This window comes from Colossoma macropomum, unplaced genomic scaffold (assembly GCF_904425465.1).
Source record: "Colossoma macropomum unplaced genomic scaffold, Colossoma_macropomum, whole genome shotgun sequence".
Taxonomy (NCBI): Eukaryota; Metazoa; Chordata; class Actinopteri; order Characiformes; family Serrasalmidae; genus Colossoma; species Colossoma macropomum.
The window spans coordinates 11,357,987-11,377,626 of NW_023494794.1; the positions used below are offsets into that span (position 1 = coordinate 11,357,987).

The window sequence follows — 19,640 nt, forward strand, 5'->3', positions numbered from 1 at the left end:
TGGAACGGAAAACTGTAATAAAAGGCTGGTGAATAAGAAACCTGAGGCGGCAGAATGTAACAGCTGCACTATTTAAGGTGGAATGGAAATTTCTAATAAGAGGCCTGAGGCGGCAGAATGTAACAGTTGCACTATTTAAGGTGGAACGGAAACCTTGAAGAAGTCTGAGGCTGCAGAGTGTAACAGCTGCACTATTTAAGGTGGAACAGAAAACTCAAATAAGAAGCTGGTAAATAAGACGTCTGAGGCTGTAGAGTGTAACAGCTGCACTATTTAAGGTGGAACGGAAACCTTGAAGAAGTCTGAGGCGGCAGAGTGTAACAGCTGCACTGCTTAAGGTGGAACAGAAACCTTGAAGAAGTCTGAGGCTGTAGAGTGTAACAGCTGCACTGCTTAAGGTGGAACGGAAACCTTGAAGAAGTCTGAGGCTGAAGAGTGTAACAGCTGCACTATTTAAGGTGGAACGGAAAACTGTAATAAGATGCTGATGAATAAGAAGCCTGAGATGTCAGAATGTAACAGCTGCACTATTTAAGGTGGAACGGAAAACTCTAATAAGAAGCCTGAGATGTCAGAATGTAACAGCTGCACTATTTAAGATGGTCTAAAATAACATGCTAAAGCTCCAAATGTGAGAGATGTGAGCGACAGTGAAGCAGCCCAGGCACTGAACCATCATAACAGAATGAAATTAATCCCAAAAAAGAGAATTAGGAGCTGCATGTTACAGACTGGGGAAAATTCCTCGCTTTATTCAGTAGAAACAAAAGTATTATCATATGAAATGTACTAATCCATCAAAATCTAAGTGTAACTAATGACCACACACCACACTTTCTCTTTTAATTTCCCCTTTAAATGAAACAATATGAGTCTTCTTTGCCTCCAGCAACATCTCATCTCTTCCATAGTGCCAAGTGATAAAATCATGGAGAAGAGAAGACCGTAAATGCCCTCGAGGCACTCAGCAGGACCGCGTTTGCGAACTCCATCATGCAGTTAAAAGCCGAAAGCGAGAAGGGAAACACGTTTCAGAAGCTGCCAGCACACACACACACGGACGCAATGACGTAGATAATAATGTATTTTAACGACACAATCTGGAGAAATGAAGCAAAAATCAATGAAGATAACCAAACGTATATGAATGGAGGTTCAGTTTAGGTGGACTGTTTGATTATACTTGTATTTTATGAGGGATTTTGCTGCTGTTTGTACCAGTATGAATGCAGCACGTGTTCACGTGTATCTCCTTCAGCTCAAGTCCTATGCTGAGGGAATAGTTGTGGAAGCAGAGCTGTATAGTGGGGAGCACTTTATTTGAAGGCTACCTACATAGGGACACATACAGTTTTGTATCTATTGCAGGTCATTTCATCTTTACCTTATTTTCTCTATCTGATGTGACCAGTGAACACAGTTCAATGGTAAATGAAATGAGGACATTAAAAATCATAGAATCGATATGTACAGTTCCTAATTAGCCACCAGTTAGAAAATGTTGCAAGTCATCTAGCGGATAATGAGCTGCTGACTAATTGTCACACATCCCTCCGGCTCTGACATACTCAAAGACTCCATTTCCCAGAACCCCTTGGGAGACCATGTGACAGTGAAACCTCCACAGTCCACCAACCACTGTTCTAAACCACCTGAGTACTGACAGAGAACTTGTAGAGAGGAGAAGAATCGCTCTGTAATGTCTTCCAGGTTTCTCAAACACTAGAGGGCGCTCCTGAGGGAGTCCAAAATGAATGGGGTAAGATGGAGCAAAAACATAGTTTATAAAAGCTTAAACATTTTTAATATAAAATAATACATCCATTACCTAAAGAGAGAACAGCATAAAACATTTGTACACCACTGTTTCATTGTTTAAGAGCTTTTAAACGTCAGTGAGCATGAACAGCCAATGAGCTGAGTGAAATACATCCTTCTACTTTCTAAAATTAAAGGAAAGTTCTGGGCGAGTGATTAGAAACTTTTTAACTTTTCATTTTTAGCTCCATACATCCTCATTCATTGAGGACTTGCTCGCAGGCGCCCTCTGCTGTTCTGCAGGCTTGTTTTTGATATAACAAGGGAAATAGGAAGCGGCCAGGCTCCCCATAAACCGGCTCTGGTACTAATCTGTCTCAGGTATTCTGTTTATCATGTGACCAGATCTAGTCTAGTATATAAGCCCAGGTTTTCAACCAGTTACTTTGCGAGGTATTGTGTCTCCCTGTAGAGCTACTGAGCATTTATGTATATTTGTTTTGCCTGCTCGTGTATCTGACTGTATTTTTAGACTTCCTGATTTTGGCATTTTGCCTCTCCCCTTTTGGATCTTGGTTGCCCGATATTATTTTGGTTATGTTTGTCATTTTCTATTTCTTGTGTTTTTTGGATCTGAACACTGCTTATCGACGACAATTTTTGCCAAACCCTTAAGGCCTTATTTCTTATTTTTAACTGCGAGCGTCTGGCTGGTCCTGTCAGGTTGCAGTAATATTCAAGTCAATATTTGAGGATTTGGAAATATGTAATTGTAAAACCATATATTTTTGCTTTATAAAGTGTTATGCATGTAATCATAACCTTTAAATTGTAGCATTATGTCATATTTTCTGCTAAACTGAAAGAAGTAGCATTACTGAGTATACTGCTCTGCTGCGAGCCGCCCCGGAAAGCCTGAAATAATCACTTAAAAGTCAGAGGTGTCGGGACAGATTGGGTGGGAGTTATGATGTTGTACGTCTTTTTGTATTAACATCAGACACAGACTCAAAAAGAAGGTCCGGCTCGATGTTTAGGCCTCAAATGATCTCAAAGTCAACACGGTAACATTTTCTATGAATGTCACCTTTGTAAGCATCTATAAACACATTTATAACATGTTATAATGCCTTCATACGGCATTATAAACATGATCATAAACATTTATAAAAATGAATTACACTGAATTACACTTTATAGCCATGTTTATTATACATTATGAATTGTTAATATAATGCATTATAAGTAGTGTTAATAACATGTTATACTGTCAGTGCCAAAGAAGTCAGTCCCAGCTTGGAGAGCGTAAAGTAAAGACAAATACCAAGCTAACGGTGGTGAACATTACCTTTCCCACATTGGGTAAAACACTGATGGCAGCTCTAGTTTAAACTCTGACATTTGAAGCCTGTAATGTGCTTTATTGTGAATGTTTTAGTGTTTCAGTAAATCCTTCAGTAAATACTTCAACTTGAAGCCTCACTCTGAACACTGGAGGAGGCTTTAGTACAGTACGCTTCACTTTACTTAGAGCAGACAAATACGACTTATGAGCTCTTATAATTTGTTATGATCAGTACTTATAATGTATTATGATAACAGTTCATAATGCATAATAAACATGGCTATAATGTATAATGCATTTTTATAAATATCTATAGCTATGTTTATAATGTCTTATGAATGCATTATAACATGTTACGAATGTGTTTATAGATGCTTACAAAGGTGACATTCATAGAAAGTGTTACCAAATTAACTACACTGAATTACACTTAATAGCTATGTTTATCATACATTATGAATTGTTAATATAATGCATTATAAGTAGTGTTAATAACATGTTATACTGTCAGTGCCAAAGAAGTCAGTCCCAGCTTGGAGAGCGTAAAGTAAACACAAATACCAAGCTAACGGTGGTGAACATTACCTTTCCCACATTGGGTAAAACACTGATGGCAGCACTAGTTTAAACTCTGACATTTGAAGCCTGTAATGTGCTTTACTGTGAATGTTTTAGTGTTTCAGTAAATCCTTCAGTAAATACTTCAACTTGAAGCCTCACTCTGAACACTGGAGGAGGCTTTAGTACAGTACGCTTCACTTTACTTAGAGCGGACAAATACGACTTATGAGCTCTTATAATTTATTATGAACAGTACTTATAATGTATTATGTTAATAATTCGTAATGCATAATAAACATGGCTATAACAATGCATTTTTATAAATATTTATAGCCATGTTTATAATGCCTTATGAATGCATTATAACATGTTATGAATGTGTTTATAGACGCTTACAAAGGTGTCATTCATAGAAAGTGTTACCGTCAACACTATATTGATGAAGATATGATGACAACAGTAGATAATTCACTCACATCCTCAGAAGACGCTCCTTCAGCGAGTTAAACGAATTAGAAATTATTTTAAAGGAACCGAACATGATCTTCAACTTCAGAGGTGAGGGGTGTTTTTAATGAGTGTCTCATTTCATTTATATTCGTTGCGCAGACGGTGCGAGAGTGAGTGAACGGCTCTGTCCATCACAGGAAAGAGGAGGTAGAGAAAGATCGATTTCCGCTTACAGAGATGAAACCGCTCGTCATCAGAGCGAAGGAAGAAGGAAAGGATGAGAGGAGAGAAAGAGAGAGAATGATAAAGGGGAGAGAGAGAGGGGGAGGAAAGAGTAGAACACAGAGTGAGTGGAGGGAGAGGTGAGGAGCATTAGAAGGAGAGAGAGAGAGCGACACTGAGGAAAGACAGAGATGACCGGTGATGGAGAGACGAGAGGGAGAGAAACTATGAGAGAGCAGAAATAAAAGTACATCTATTTGCAGATTTACACAGCATATAGCACAGATTTGTTGTATTTACATGAGAGTGTGAAATTAGCATTAATTAGTATGATTGTAATTATGTTAATAATGTTATTATTGTAATTATAGTCATTAATAATGTTATTTTCTACAGTTCTTGTTGTTTTCATTGCTGTGTTATGGCTGCTGATGTAATGCTGGCAATACTGTACTCAACACAGCCCAGTTAATAAAGCTATTCTGAACTGAGAGAGAGAGAGAGAGAGAGAGAGAGAGAGAGAGAGAGAAAGAGAGAGAGAGAGAGAGTACCTGGTGTGCTGTTTGCTCTTGCTGAATGCTCTTATAACAGTGTGTGTGGTGTGTCTCCGGTGGACTGTCGTCTTCATCATCTACAAAAAAATAAAGTCCCACACATTAATATTTCACTACAAAAGAACTATCAGCACTTATCATCGATTCGGTCTCAGTAGACCTTTATTTCATTTACGAAAACAAACCATCTCCAGTGTTCTGCTGCTTTAACACAACACTTTTACAGAATGGAGAAAAAAGTAGAGGTGCTAAAGTGAACACGACTGTAAGGGGGTAAAGGGGACCACTTTCAGGGGTCCAACCACTAGGGGGAGCCCAAGAGACCAAGCATAGAGCTCGGAAAACATAACAGAGGAAAATAATACTGTGGTATGCGCCCGTCCCCAGGGCCGTGATGACGGCCGTGAGTGTGGGCAGGAAGGCCGGGCCCGAACTCTGAGCGAGGATGAAGCCCCGTGAGGATGGTGGGGAGAGGAGAGCTGCGAGGGAGGAGGGGATGGCACGTGAGTCCCGAGCTCCGACTCCAACACCTCCCCCACTCTCCAGCTCATCTCCAGCGCCCAGGCGGCAGGGACTTGCGCGATGTCCCCCACTACCTTGCTGTTCTACTCTCCCTGCCATCCTCGCAGGGTTTTGTCCTCGCTCTGGGTTCGGGCCGGGCCTGAATACGTTAAGTTTACCTCCTCGAAGAGGAGATATCAGTGAGGGATGTCCACATCGGTATCAGAGGCAATCCTGGAATAAAACCAACGCTAACGCTAATACTGAAAGCATTAATCACCAAAGGCAAAGCAAAAGACTCCACAACCTACTAGTCACTCATACTGAACACAATCGATTGACACACGTGAACAAAATCCATTAAATGTCCAGAGCAACCAGATAAGATGCTGGGCCAAGCAAAACCGGCATGGAGCGGAGCTGACTTGGAGCGGAGCCACAGTGAGGCAAACACGACACCGGCTTGAGTTTAATGAGTAAAATCGTGAGTCAGTTAAGGGCGAGTCCGTCGATGACTCCTGAAATTTGATTCAAACTTGATTTGGGTGCGGCTAAATTTTAAATACAGCTACATGAACTGCTGGAGGATTTACATTATTTAGATCCAAAAGAAGTTTTAAACAACTGAAGTTGCATGACAGTTTCATCATGTACACTGCCACCCAAAACTCCATGGAGGGACCCTAATGGCCAGTCACAGTGGTCAGAGAAGTCTCTTAAGGCTGAAGCTAATGGCTTCACCGCAGGAGCTCTAGCGACTGACCCAGTGGGTGGCTAATGCAAGTCCTTTTGACAAAACAGTCTGAAAGTGATGTTAAAGTGTTAAAAAAAACTGCCCTGTATTCCAAACACAGCAACTCTTGTTCATCAAAGTGGTTTGTCCAAATTTCCCCCACAGTTTTGTTATTCATCAGTACGATTAAAGTCACGTTTGGTGTAAATTTGAGCAAAACAGCTTAACAATCTGACATAAATGCCCAATTTGCAGTTAATTAACCACAAATATTATATACAATACCAATAATAAGACTAAAAATAGAAAATAACAGTAGTACTAATACTTTGTGCCTTACAAAAGCTTATTACACTGTCCTTTTATTTTATTCCACTGACTCCGCCCACAAAATAAACAATATGAAACACAGCTAGTGCTGTACACTGTAACAATAAAGCATTTAATTGTGTCATTTTAGTAAAATAAACACACGTCAAAGTCATGTCATTCTACTTACTTTTAGATGTTTTCTTATCTCCAGTGGTCGTAATTGTAACACTATAAAGTTTGATCAGTAGGGGGAGCAGTGAACTTTCTGCCTGACCTCAAACTCCGCCCATGAGCGCAGCCATTGGCTCATGAGCACCTGTGGTTTCATTGGCTTTGTACAAAAAACATCGGCATGAATTAAGGCGTCAATTATGTAAATGAGGTAGTCGTGGACTGGCGCTTGATTTCACGCACCGAAGCTGAAAAAAGATGGTGATTTTTACCCAACTTTGGCCACTAAACCCCTCATCAACACGTTAGAGCTTCATCCCTCTCTCTCTCTCTCTCTCTCTCTCTCTCTCTCTCTCTCTCTCTCTCTCTCTCTCATCTATTCCTCACTCTTTCTTTCTTTATCTCTTACTTTCTCTCAGTGCTCTTTATCTATGATTCTCTCTTTTCTTTTATCATCTCTGTTTCTCACTTTCTCTTTATTTGCCTTTCTCTTCTCTCCTCTCTCTCTCTCTCTCTCTTCTCTCTCTCACTCACTTGCTCGCTCTCTCTCTCCTTTGCTCGCTCTCTCTCTCCTTCGCTCGCTCTACCCTGTTCAATTTCCTCCACTTTCACAGCTCCTTTTTTCTCATCTCCCTCAGATCTGCTCACTATGGTAACCATTCATGAGAACGGGTCATTTTTTATAGCTGAAATGATGTTTTTTTTCTGCCTGTTTCCCCCCCTGTTTTTTACATAAGTCCTGAATGCTCAGTGGTCTATAGGCTCCTGCTCTGCTAATGAGTGACCCTTTATGATGCTAAAATATTAATGGTCTCTAATGCACCACCTCAACCACCCATAACCACATAATACCCGCATGATGTTTGTATTTGTCTGCTGATTTAAATCTGCGTCAGAGTAGTCAGTGAGTCAGTGAACGGAGAGCAAAGTGAGGCCCTGTATTAATGTAGTGTTCCTAATAACATGTCATTTGAATTTGTTTTAAAGTTTTCTTGTGTTCAGTAAAGTCAAAATTAAACACTTCTAAATAACTCAGTATGTTTTTAGTTTTATTCATGACCTTATTTGATGCATAATTGGTGATTTGCTATGTCAAAAAATACTAATACCTGCATTATTAGATGTAATAATGCATACTAAACACATTATTAAGAGCATTTTTATGCAAATTACTAAGCATGAATTATCACCTATATTCACATCTTATTGGTCTGTAATGCATTAGTGTATAAACGGCAGATTCCTTTAGGTTCTAGATAGCAGCGAGTTTTTGCTTTATTTGAGCTTATTAAGTCACTGATACTTCAATATCCTGAAGATAAAAAGCACGTCAAATTGCTATAATTCTGTATTCTGAAGATTTTATGGTAAAAAATGGTGAATACTTCATCTCTAATTTGTGATGCAAAGCGTTTTTAGCCTCGAATTAGTGAAGACTATCACTGCACGTCTTGAAGTAGAAGTAACTTATTAAATTCTTATTAGTGCTAAACTCAAATAAAGCAATAAACTTGACAAAGTCTAGAACCTGAAAGAATCAAATGCTGCTAATTAATGCACTAATACAGTGTGAAATTAGGTAATAATTAATGTGCAAAACAGGGTCTTAACAAAGTGTTTATTGGGCATCGTTGCAATCCATGATGTTCATATGACAGATCAAAAATGACACACTAATATAGGTGATAATGAAGGAAGCTAAATGTGAATAGACTGTTTAGAAGTGTGTATTATCTGGGCTTTACTGAATGAAGAAAAAGACCTTAACAAAAACCCAACATGCAGTCGTCTGTCTACTGGTGTTACTGGGGGTTTTTTCAGGGTTCTTTTGTGCTGCTAATAGACAACCTCTCTCAGATGTTCACGCACATCTAAAAAGCAAAGGCACTGTATTTGTAGCTGATGTGATTGTTGTCTGCCCCCCTTCTTTACACAAGTCCTGAATGCTCAAGTGGTCTATAGGCACCTGCTCTGCTAATGAGTGACCCTTTATGACAATATTAATGGTCTCTAATGCACCACCTTCACCGCCCATAACCACGTAATACATGCATGGTGTTTGTCTCCGTCTCTTTTAGCTGGTTTAAATAGCTTAGCAACACCTTAGCAACTGACTGGGATAATATAGTAATAGCTAAGCAACACCTTAACAACCACTTGGGATAACATAGCAGTGGCCTAGCAACACCTTAGCAACCACCTGGGATACCATAGTAATGCCTCAGCAATACCTTAGGAACAAATTGGGACACAACTGCATGGCCTAGCAACACCTTAGCAGCCAGCTGGGATAACATAGCAATGGCTAAGCAACACCTAGGATACCATAGCAATGGCCTTGCAATCCTTTAGCAACCTCCTAGGATACCATAGCAATGGCCTAGCAATCCTTTAGCAACCTCCTAGGATACCATAGCAATGGCCTTGCAATCCTTTAGCAACCTCCTAGGATACCATAGCAATGGCCTAGCAATCCTTTAGCAACCACCTAGGATACCATAGCAATGGCCTTGCAATCCTTTAGCAACCTCCTAGGATACCATAGCAATGGCCTAGCAATCCTTTAGCAACCTCCTAGGATACCATAGCAATGGCCTTGCAATCCTTTAGCAACCACCTAGGATACCATAGCAATGGCCTAGCAATCCTTTAGCAACCTCCTAGGATACCATAGCAATGGCCTAGCAATCCTTTAGCAACCTCCTAGGATACCATAGCAATGGCCTAGCAATCCTTTAGCAACCACCTAGGATACCATAGCAATGGCCTAGCAATCCTTTAGCAACTCCTAGGATACCATAGCAATGGCCTAGCAATCCTTTAGCAACCACCTAGGATACCATAGCAATGGCCTAGCAATCCTTTAGCAACCTCCTAGGATACCATAGCAATGGCCTAGCAATCCTTTAGCAACCACCTAGGATACCATAGCAATGGCCTAGCAATCCTTTAGCAACCACCTAGGATACCATAGCAATGGCCTAGCAATCCTTTAGCAACCTCCTAGGATACCATAGCAATGGCCTAGCAATCCTTTAGCAACCACCTAGGATACCATAGCAATGGCCTAGCAACACCTTAGCAGCTGCCTGGGATAACATAGCAATGGCCTAGCAGCAACTTGGCAACCATCTTGGATACCATGGCAATGACCTAACACTACATTGTCCTAATCTCGGGTGGTGCTACCGTAAGCATTCCGTTGACCATTTACAAGGATGATTTCTCTGGCCCCGCCCACACAAAACAGACTCAGAGAAACATAGTAAGCTAAAGCCAGACCACCTTCTTTAGCCATTTAACCTTTGTTAGTCCGTTTCTGTTACCTTCACATAAAAGCTGGATAACGATCTTAGCTCTGTTATGTATTATATATATATTATATATATATATATATATCACTGTTGTCGGAAGAAAACCTCGTATCTCCAAAATGGTAACTTTACAAGAGAAGGAAAAAACCTACTTTACTTTTAATGTAAGTCAATGGAACCAGACTTTTTTCCAAGTCATTTTGCGTCGTTTCTTTTAGTCCATTCATTATGAAATTTACTTACAATGTTAACGAGTTTTTTCAAATTCTGTCAAAAACTGAAAAACATCAAAAAATGTTTTCTTCCAACAACAGTGATATGTACGTTATACATAAGTGACAGAGCAGCCTAGTAATGTTGGACAGAGAGCTGTCAATCAAGCTGCTCTTTAGCCATGCCCACAAAGTTCTCTGATAGGTCTGATCAGCAGTTTTTAAGCCATGTTTTATGTATCTATAGCTTACATTTTTCATTCAAGCTTTGCTGGATGTTTAATATAACACTCAAGTTTAATACCATACAAATATTTCTGATATTTTACTGTCTTCTTTCAGTAAATTAGACTCTCATATTGTACATCAGACTCTGGAGGCACACTGCAAAAAATGATATCTTAGCAAGTGAAAACATCTGAAATCTTTCTAATCTTAATGTTTTAATTTCTCATTATAAAACTGTTGTAAAAATATGATAAGATTATTCTACTTATTCTATTATGTAGTGAAAGTGTCTTATTCCACTGGCAGATCATTTTACGTTTTCAAAGAAATAAGATCATTTTTCCAATTTGAGAAATTATGCTTTAAACAAGTAAGAATAGATGCTTTCATAAGACATAACAAGTAAAATTGAATAGAAATAAGCTAAATATTTGTCTAATAGTCATACAACAATCTCGGTTAGATATATTGCCTAGATTTACGATGTTTTAATTTTCTAAGATGCCATTTTTTTGCAGTGCAACTTGTTCCATTTTTGTCCTGGAGTAAACCCTTCCTTCACCCCGACCCCAAATTCCTGCTCTTTTTCTTTGCAGAGTGCAACCATTAACACAAGCAAACGAGCCAGCTAGTCAAATGACATACGCAACATTCATCCATGCTAACTTACATTCCATCCATGTGCCAACGACAAGCTTGCTGTCCACTGGACAGGGTTGACGAGCACAGCAGCGACACCTACTGTGAGCTCTCCCTTCACAAGCATTGGAATGGTTTAGGAATTTCACACTGCAATACGTACTAAGGCCCAGTCCCATTTTACCCCTCACCCCTACCACTTAGCCCCACCCCTCTGTTTTACAAGTTCATGTCTAGGGGTAGGGTGTCCTGATTCTTGTTGAGATAGAGGGGTAGGGCGAAGTGTTAGGGCTACATCGGCCCCTGAACAGAGGTTTTTCCATACTCCAAACAGAGTGATGAGAAAAAAAATGAAACACCGACAAAATGAGCGACGAAAGAAACTCACAAATGTGAGAATTTTCCCTGTTGTAAAATTAGTTTAATGTTGTTTCAGTGTATTATGGTCCTTTTCATCACAACAAGCAATTTTCTCGTTCCACCTTAAATGGTGCAGCAGCTCTGATGCCTGAGGTGCCAGAATGTAACTGCTGCACCATTTAAGGTGGAACGGGAAAATTTAGCTAGCTAGACCGAGACATCAGCAAACTACTAGCTACTTTATATGCTTGTTATGATGAAAAGGTTTATTTTTAAGGTGGAACGGGAAAATTCGAACGAGAAGCTGGTGAATATCTGACTTCAGCTTCATATCACTGAAGAATTAGGGGTGGGTGATAATAAATAATTGCCCCCCTCTTTGAAGGCATATGATTCCCTAAATGTAACTAAAGCCCAGCAGTGAGGAGCTGAACTTTACCCTCCTCTGCTGTCACTGCAGACTGGCAGGGTCGCCTACAGAGCAGCGATAGTAGCTGTTAATGAAGTGATGCTCTTTTTATTTGAGGGTCCCATTTCAGAGGGAAGATTTCAACCACTACCCTGTAACTCAGTTCTAAGGAGCAAGGAGACACTCGAAAACAAGGGGTAGGGGTAGAAATGAGAAATGGGTTTGGGCCCAAGTTTACGTTTTGCCGCATTTACTCCAAAATTTCTCAAATTTGTCCACAGACGAGATCTGGCCCTGATACACTATCACTGTATAAAAGAAGCGTCATGCTGCCTTTATTGTTGGATGCACTGTGATAGTTGAGAGTGTGCACTGACAATGAGAATAGCATTCCCATCTCTATGGAAACGCTTATTATTGACTTATTTTATCAGTTTATATCAATAAATAACAGTACAAAATCAATGTAGTTGAATCAGCAACTTCAGGCTCACAATAAAAAAAGTTGCTTGCAAACTTTTGGCCTATAGTGTACCTCTCTCTCTCTCTCTCTCTCTCTTTCTCTCCATCCCTCCATTCTTACCTTCCTGCAGGTTTCATTGTCCCGTAGCGGAGTTTGAAGTTTAGCGCCCTGCTGCGGGGTCATTTTAAACCTCCGGTCAACAAATCCATAGCAGGTTGACCTCTGAAAAGCTGAATGTCCACTACTGGTCAGTTATCTTCTTCACCTGAAGGCCCAGAACGTTCCAGCTTCAACAAATCCATCCAAATGTTCTATTTCACTAGAAACGCTCAGGCTGAGTCATGGCGCCAGGTGTGTTTTACTGGTCTTAGTTTAGCAGCAGATGCATTTTATTCGTCCTCCTTTAGACCCAAACAGTTTAGCTTCTTACTCCAAAGGCAAAGTACTGCTCTCTCGCCCACTGTCTCGCTCCCCCTTCCTTTCCTCTCTCCTCTTCTTTCTCCCTCCCCCTTCATGCCTGTGTCTATTTCTTAATCTGTTATCCGTCCCCTTTCCTGTCCACCTTCTTCCTTTTGGGAGCTCTACCCCCCTCTCACCCCCCTCTGTTTGGGCTTTAGCGTTGCTTTACATTCACAGAGGAACATTAACTTGTGCTGAGTTGAAGACAGTCAGTAGTGTTTTGCTGTAATGAGTTTAAAGACGTAGTTCAGTCCAAAAAGTGTTCTAACAGCTGCTAACAGTAAGTGAAAACAACCCACTTTAGCACAATTAATTAGCATTATGCAAATGAGACCATGTTAATTGGTGGCTACTGGCTTATCTTCACCATTAGGCTCGTTAGCGTGTGTGATCACACTACATCTTTAAATCTCTCTCAGTCTAAATAAGGGAACTCCTCACAGCAGCGCCACATACTGAAAAATGCTGCCATCACTAGGATGGAAAGAACAGCACCAAAATATATCAAAGACTTTACGGGTTCTTGTACTTGTTATAGGCTGTAGTTATTATATTGTTATAGACTGTTGTTCTTAGCTTAGAGTTATGCATTTGTTACACCTGTTATAGTATAACTATTAACTTAGTGCGTTGTATTGTTTTATAGACTGCAGTTGTTATGTTGTTATAGACTGCAGTTGTTGATGTATAGTGTATTGCATTTGTTACAGTGTAATTATTAGCTTATAATGTGCTGTATAATGTGTGTTTTTATCAGAATCTGATTTACTGGCCAAATATGCTGACAGACAGATGGAATCTGTTTCCAGCTGTTGGTGTCTCTCTAGTATTCAATGTAATAAACAGACAATGTACAATATACAACAGGCGGGTTATATAAGGACCAAACAATGTAGGCTTTATTTACAGACAACACACAACATACAAGCAAAGTACAGATTGTGTACAATATACAATATATATACAAAATACACTATACAATATAATATAATGTACAATATATCATTGTAAATGTAATAATATAAATTATGATGTAATAGAAATATTATAATAGTAACAATCATAATAATACACTGTATGCCAACTGTAGCTGTTAATATATAGTTTATGCATTTGTTATAGACTAATTATTCATTTATAGTGTGTTTTATTTTTATTATAAACTGTACACTGTAAAAAAAAATGTCTCGGCAGTTCAACCTAAAAAAATTATTTCATGTGGGAACATCACATTAGCATGTTATGGCATATTCGGTTTGATGTAATTTTCAAAGAAATAAAAAAGGCAAATCATTTTGCATGATGTCATCATTCACGTCACGTATATGTTGTTTAAAATGTTGGCAATGAAACTTATCAGCGTCCCTGATTGGTACGAATTGTACAATTTATTACAATTTGTTATGAACTGTCAGTTGTCAGTGTGTCATACACTGTCCTTATAAGAGCCTGTAGTTGTATTTGTACACTGTATTTGTTATAAACTGTTTTATTTTTATTGTACTGTATGTTACATTTATTACAAACAGTGCTTTTCAGCATACCATGTATTACATTTGTTATAACATTTAGCTGTCAGCATAACGTGTATTACGTTTGTTATAACATTTAGCTGTCAGCATACCGTGTATTACATTTGTTATAACATTTAGCTGTCAGCATACTGTGTGTTACATTTGTTATAAACTGTATTTTTTCAACTTATTGTGTATAACATTTGTATAGACTGTAGTTGTTATAGCATACTGTGTATTGCATGTTATAAACAGTAGTTTTTAGCATAGTGTGTTACTTTTTTTATAAACCGTAGTTGTTAACCTACTGTTTATTACATTTTTATGAACTGTAGTTGTTAACCTACTGTTTATTACATTTTTATGAACTGTAGTTGTTAATATACTGTGTATTAAATTTATTATAAACAATAGTTGTTAGCATACTGTGTATTACATTTGTTATGAACTGTAGTTGTCGGCATACTGTGTACTACATTTGTTATAAGCTATACTTTTTAGCTTACTCTGTATTACATTTGTTATAAACAATAGTTGTATTACGTTTGTCGTCACAGTTATACTGTTCTACACACTTAAAAAAGATGGTTCTTCAGGGTTTTTCAGTAAGGAAAATGGTTCTAGAACCATGAACACTCAAAGACCCCTTTGCATGATCAGAGGGTTCTTTGCATCGTGAAAGGCTCCTTCAGACTGAATCAGAATGCGCTATAGAAGAAGAAGAACCCTTAAAGAACCACCATTTTTAAGTGTTTAGTGCTGGTCTAGCTGGGCACCCAGCATGGTCATGCTGGTTGACCAGCACACCAGCATCCAATACCCAGGCATGTTAACTTCCATTGTTACTGACCAGCATACCAGCGTCCGTCGCTGACCAGCATAGAAGTGTCCAAAACCCAACGTATGCTAGTTTTGCTGGTTGCCAGGCGTGTTATTTTCCATTGTTGCTGACCAACATACCAGGTGTCCAAAACCCAACATATGCTGGTTTTGCTGGTGGCCAGGCATGTTACTGTCCATGGTGGCTGACCAGCATACCAGTGTCCGTCGCTGACCAGCATACCAGCGTCCAAAACCCAACATATGCTGGTTTTGCTGGTGGCCAGGCATTCTAGTCTATGCTAATTGTGGCAGTAAGTTGGAAATGAGAAATTTTCTCTGGAAGGTTTCTCCTGCTGCTCCGTGATTCAGGGATCATAACACACAGGAAGTGGCTTTTCCGGACACGGCCTGTATTCTTGCTCATATGTAATTTAATTCCAATTGCAGATGATTGCGGTGGATTCATCTGACTAAAAGCATTTCATGCACCAGGTAGCGTTATGAAAGGTGATGTTTTAGAACGAGGGTTTCAGAGCTCTGCATACAGTCTTCAGCTTCTTACTCCAAAGGAAAGTATTCCTCTCTCACTCAGACTCTCTCTCCCTCTTTTCCTCTCAGCCCTTCTTTCCATCTCCCCATTCACGCCTGGGTCTCTTATTTCTATGCTCATTGTCCATTTTATCAGCTCCACTTACTGTATAGGTGCACTTTGTAGTTCTACAGTTACAGACTGTAGTCCATCTGTTTCTCTGATACTTTGTTAGCCCCCTTTTACCCTGTTCTTCAGTGGTCAGGACCCCCATGGACCCTCACAGAGCAGGTACTATTTGGGTGGCGGATCATTCTCAGCACTGCAGTAACACTGACGTGGTGGTGTGTTAGTGTGTGTTGTGCTGGTCTGAGTGGATCAGACACAGCAGTGCTGCTGGAGTTTTTAAACACCTCAGTGTCACTGCTGGACTGAGAATAGTCCATCAACCACAAATATCCAGTCAACAGCGTCCTGTGGGCAGCGTCCTGTGACCACTGATGAAGGACTAGAGGATGACCAACACAAACAGAGCAGCAGCAGATGAGCTATCGTCTCTGAGTTTACATCTAATAGAGTGGACAGTGAGTGGACACAGTGTTTAAAAACTCCAGCAGCACTGCTGTGTCTGATCCACTCGTACCAGCACAACACACACTTACACACCACCCCCACGTCAGTGTTACTGCAGTGCTGAGAATGATCCACCACCCAAATAGTACCTGCTCTGTGAGGGTCCATGGGGGCTCCTGACCACTGAAGAACAGGGTAAAAGGGGGCTAACAAAGTATCAGAGAAACAGATGGACTACAGTCTGTAACTGTAGAACTACAAAGTGCACCTATACAGTAAGTGGAGCTGATAAAATGGACAATGAGCATAGAAACAAGTGGTCAGAATGTTATGGCTGATTGGTGTAAGTGTGTAAAAACTGACAGTAATGTACATCACGTATGGGAATGAAAGTGTGGTGTACAGTGGATTGGATGGTGCGGATGATGTGGGTGTGATAACTATCTGGAGAAAACAGGAGAAGCTGTGGTCCAGCAGAAGATTTTACTGGTCAGCTGTTTATGAGAGTGTCGGCCTGAGGAAAGAAACGGAACTACTCAAAGTTCCTCAGAGCAGCACCTCATAGTGAATAATGCTGCCACCAATAGGACGAGAAGGACAACACCGAAAGCTCTCAGAGAACCGTGAGCTTCCTGCAGCTTCTTTGGACCACAGCTGTAAAATATGGTGTATTTGTTATAGACTGTGGTTGTTAACACAGCACACTGCAGTTAGACGCTGGTTAAATGTTAGTCTACAGTATATTGTGTTTCTCATAGACTGTAGATATTAGTGTACAGTATTTTGTATTTGTTATACACTAAATATTATCATACAGTTTATTGTATTTGTTATAGACTGTAAATATTATAGTATGGAAATGTTTTTGGCTTAGACGTATATTATCATACAGTGTTTTGCATTTGTTATAGACTTTAGACAATATCATACAGTATATTGTATTCATAGACTGTAGATATAAGCATATAGCATATTCCATTTGTTATGGACTGTAAATATTAGCATACAGTATTTTGTATTTGTTCTAAATTGTAAATATTATCACATATTATATTGTATTTGTTTTAGACTGTAAATATTAGCATACAGTTTATTGTATTTGTTATCTACTGTAAATATTAGCATATAGTTTATTGCATTTGTTATAGATTGTAGATATTAGCATACAGCATATTCTGTTTGTTATGGACTATACATATTAACATACAGTATTTTGTATTAGTTATAAAGTGTAAATATTATCATATATTATATTGTACTTGTTATCTACTGTAAATATTAGAATTCAGTATTTTGTATTGTATATTGTAGATATTAGCATTTAGTATATTGTATTTGTTACAGACTGCTGACATTAGCATACAGCATATCATATTTTAATAGACAGTAGATTTTAGCGTACAGTTTACTGGATTTGTTATAGACTAGATATTAATGTATAGTTTACTGTATTTGTTTTAGACTGTAGATATTAGCGTACAGTTTACTGTATTGGTTATAGACTGTAGATATTGCTGTTCAGTGCTATGCATTTGTTATAAACTGTAAAAATTAGGACAAGCGTACTGCATTTATTATAGACTGTGGAAAAACTGTGAAAAGGAAAAAAACTGTGAGCTTCCTGCAGCTTCTTTAGACCGTAGTTGTTAGAATATGATGTATTTTTATAGTCTGTGGTTGTTAACATACAACACACTGCGTTTAGACTGCAGACATATTAGTATACAGTTCATTGCATTTGTTATCTACTGCAAATATTAGCATTCAGTATTTTGCATTATAGACTGTAAATACTGGTGTAGAGTTAATGCATTTGTTATGGACTGTAAGTATTAGCATTTAGTATAGTCAAGTCATTTATATATAAACTTTATTTTACAACAGGTGGTGCCACAAAGCAGCTTTACAGAAAAATCCGGGTCCGAGCCCCCATGAGCGTCGCCAGTGGAGACAGTGAAAAAGCAAGGAAAAACTCCCGAAGAGCAAGAGGAAGAAACCTTGAGAGGAACCAAGACTCAAAAGAGGAACCCATCCTCTTCTGGTCGACACCGGATAGCAAACAGCTTTAGTATAAAATATTAGAGTACAAAACGGGGAAAAACAGTCGGAACAGCGGTTAATTAGACAGTTTATGCAGCAGCAGCAGCAGCAGGATGGTCAGTTCAAGCAGATGAGGTTTGCACAGCATTGTACAATGAGAAGCTCCATGGTGGTCAAACTGGTCCAGAAGGCTGGCGAGCAGCGGGCACCCGATCGAGGCAGAAGAAGCAAAAGCATCGGACACACAGGATGGGCAGCTGTTCAACTAAGCAAAGAGTAAAAAGCACTATATAAATAAACTTTGACTTGACTTGACTTGATATAATACGTTTTGTTAGAAACTTTAGAAATTAAAATTCAGCATACTGCATTTATTATAGACTGTAGACATTTTCATAAAAGTCATAGATTTTTTATAAACCATAGATATTAGTATACAGCATATTACCTTAGTTAGTCTGTAGTGTATTTGCTACAGGCTGTAATTGTTACTACAGTGTATGGACTGTACTTATGGGTATATTGTCTATTGTATTGATTATACATATGTTGTACTGTACAGTATTTGTAATAAGATGTAGTTATTATTTCACAGTTGTTTTGCTGTAGGCCATCACTGTAGCATTTATTGTTGTATATATATATATTACATGCTGTAGTCCTTGCCTTATATTCTATTGTATTTGTTATGGACTAAATGTTGTAATATATTTATTATGTGCTACAGTTTTTATTGTTTGGCTGTATTTGTCGACACATGGCGCACCTTGTTTATTATATGCTGTTATTGTTATGATTAGATGTTTTTGTATGGTGTGTGTTTTATTTCTCTTCACCGCCTAAAATTCATCTTGTCCTTGACGTTGCTGGCGCAGCTATTGTTGTTTTTGCAGATGCCTGCTGTTAATGGAGCCTGGGCTCTGGGTCACCTGCCTGGTAATACATATATAAATAAATAAAGATACCTGTCGAGTTTCCACTCAGTCCATTTGAGTGCAGAGCTATGAAGTGAGCATCAGAGAGCGAGGTTTTGATGGTTCATCACAGCACCTGTTCCTCGAATGGATCTCGTCTAATACTCCAGCTCACTCAGGGGGACGCGGAGGGAAAACAATGCAGTTTGAGTTCAGTCCAACACAGAACACACACCTGTGACCCTCCTGCTGCACCAAAGCGAATACATACTCCCACAGCACTGTTGATAAACAGGGAAATTCATCATGAAATGATGCCTCAGTCAGAGAGCACTTCATGCACACTTCATTTGCCATATATAATCACTAATCCATCCTACTGGTGGCTAACAATTAGCAAGAAAACAAGCAGCGTCTAAAGGCAGGCACTGAGACTCGTGTTCTAGAAAGGCAGAGATGAAAAGCACAAAAGTGCTTTTTTAGAATGACACACATCACTGAGATGCATTTCTGCAGAGACTGCAGAGAGCACCATAAATTAATTGATTTATCTTACC

At 39.1% G+C, this 19,640-nt stretch overlaps 1 protein-coding gene across 1 annotated transcript in view; it reads right to left on the reverse strand.

Annotated features, from left to right (window-relative positions):
* Nucleotides 1-12,726, reverse strand: part of arhgap20b (Rho GTPase activating protein 20b) — a 91,379-nt gene extending 78,653 nt beyond the window's left edge. The window contains exons 1-2 of the mRNA XM_036580160.1: nt 12,353-12,726; nt 4,888-4,967 (exon numbers count right to left, since the gene is read on the reverse strand). Of these exons, the coding sequence (XP_036436053.1) occupies nt 4,888-4,967; nt 12,353-12,415 (143 nt within the window). The 5' untranslated portion in view covers nt 12,416-12,726. The remainder of the gene's footprint in view (nt 1-4,887; nt 4,968-12,352) is intronic.
* Between the last annotated feature and the right edge of the window lie 6,914 nt (nt 12,727-19,640).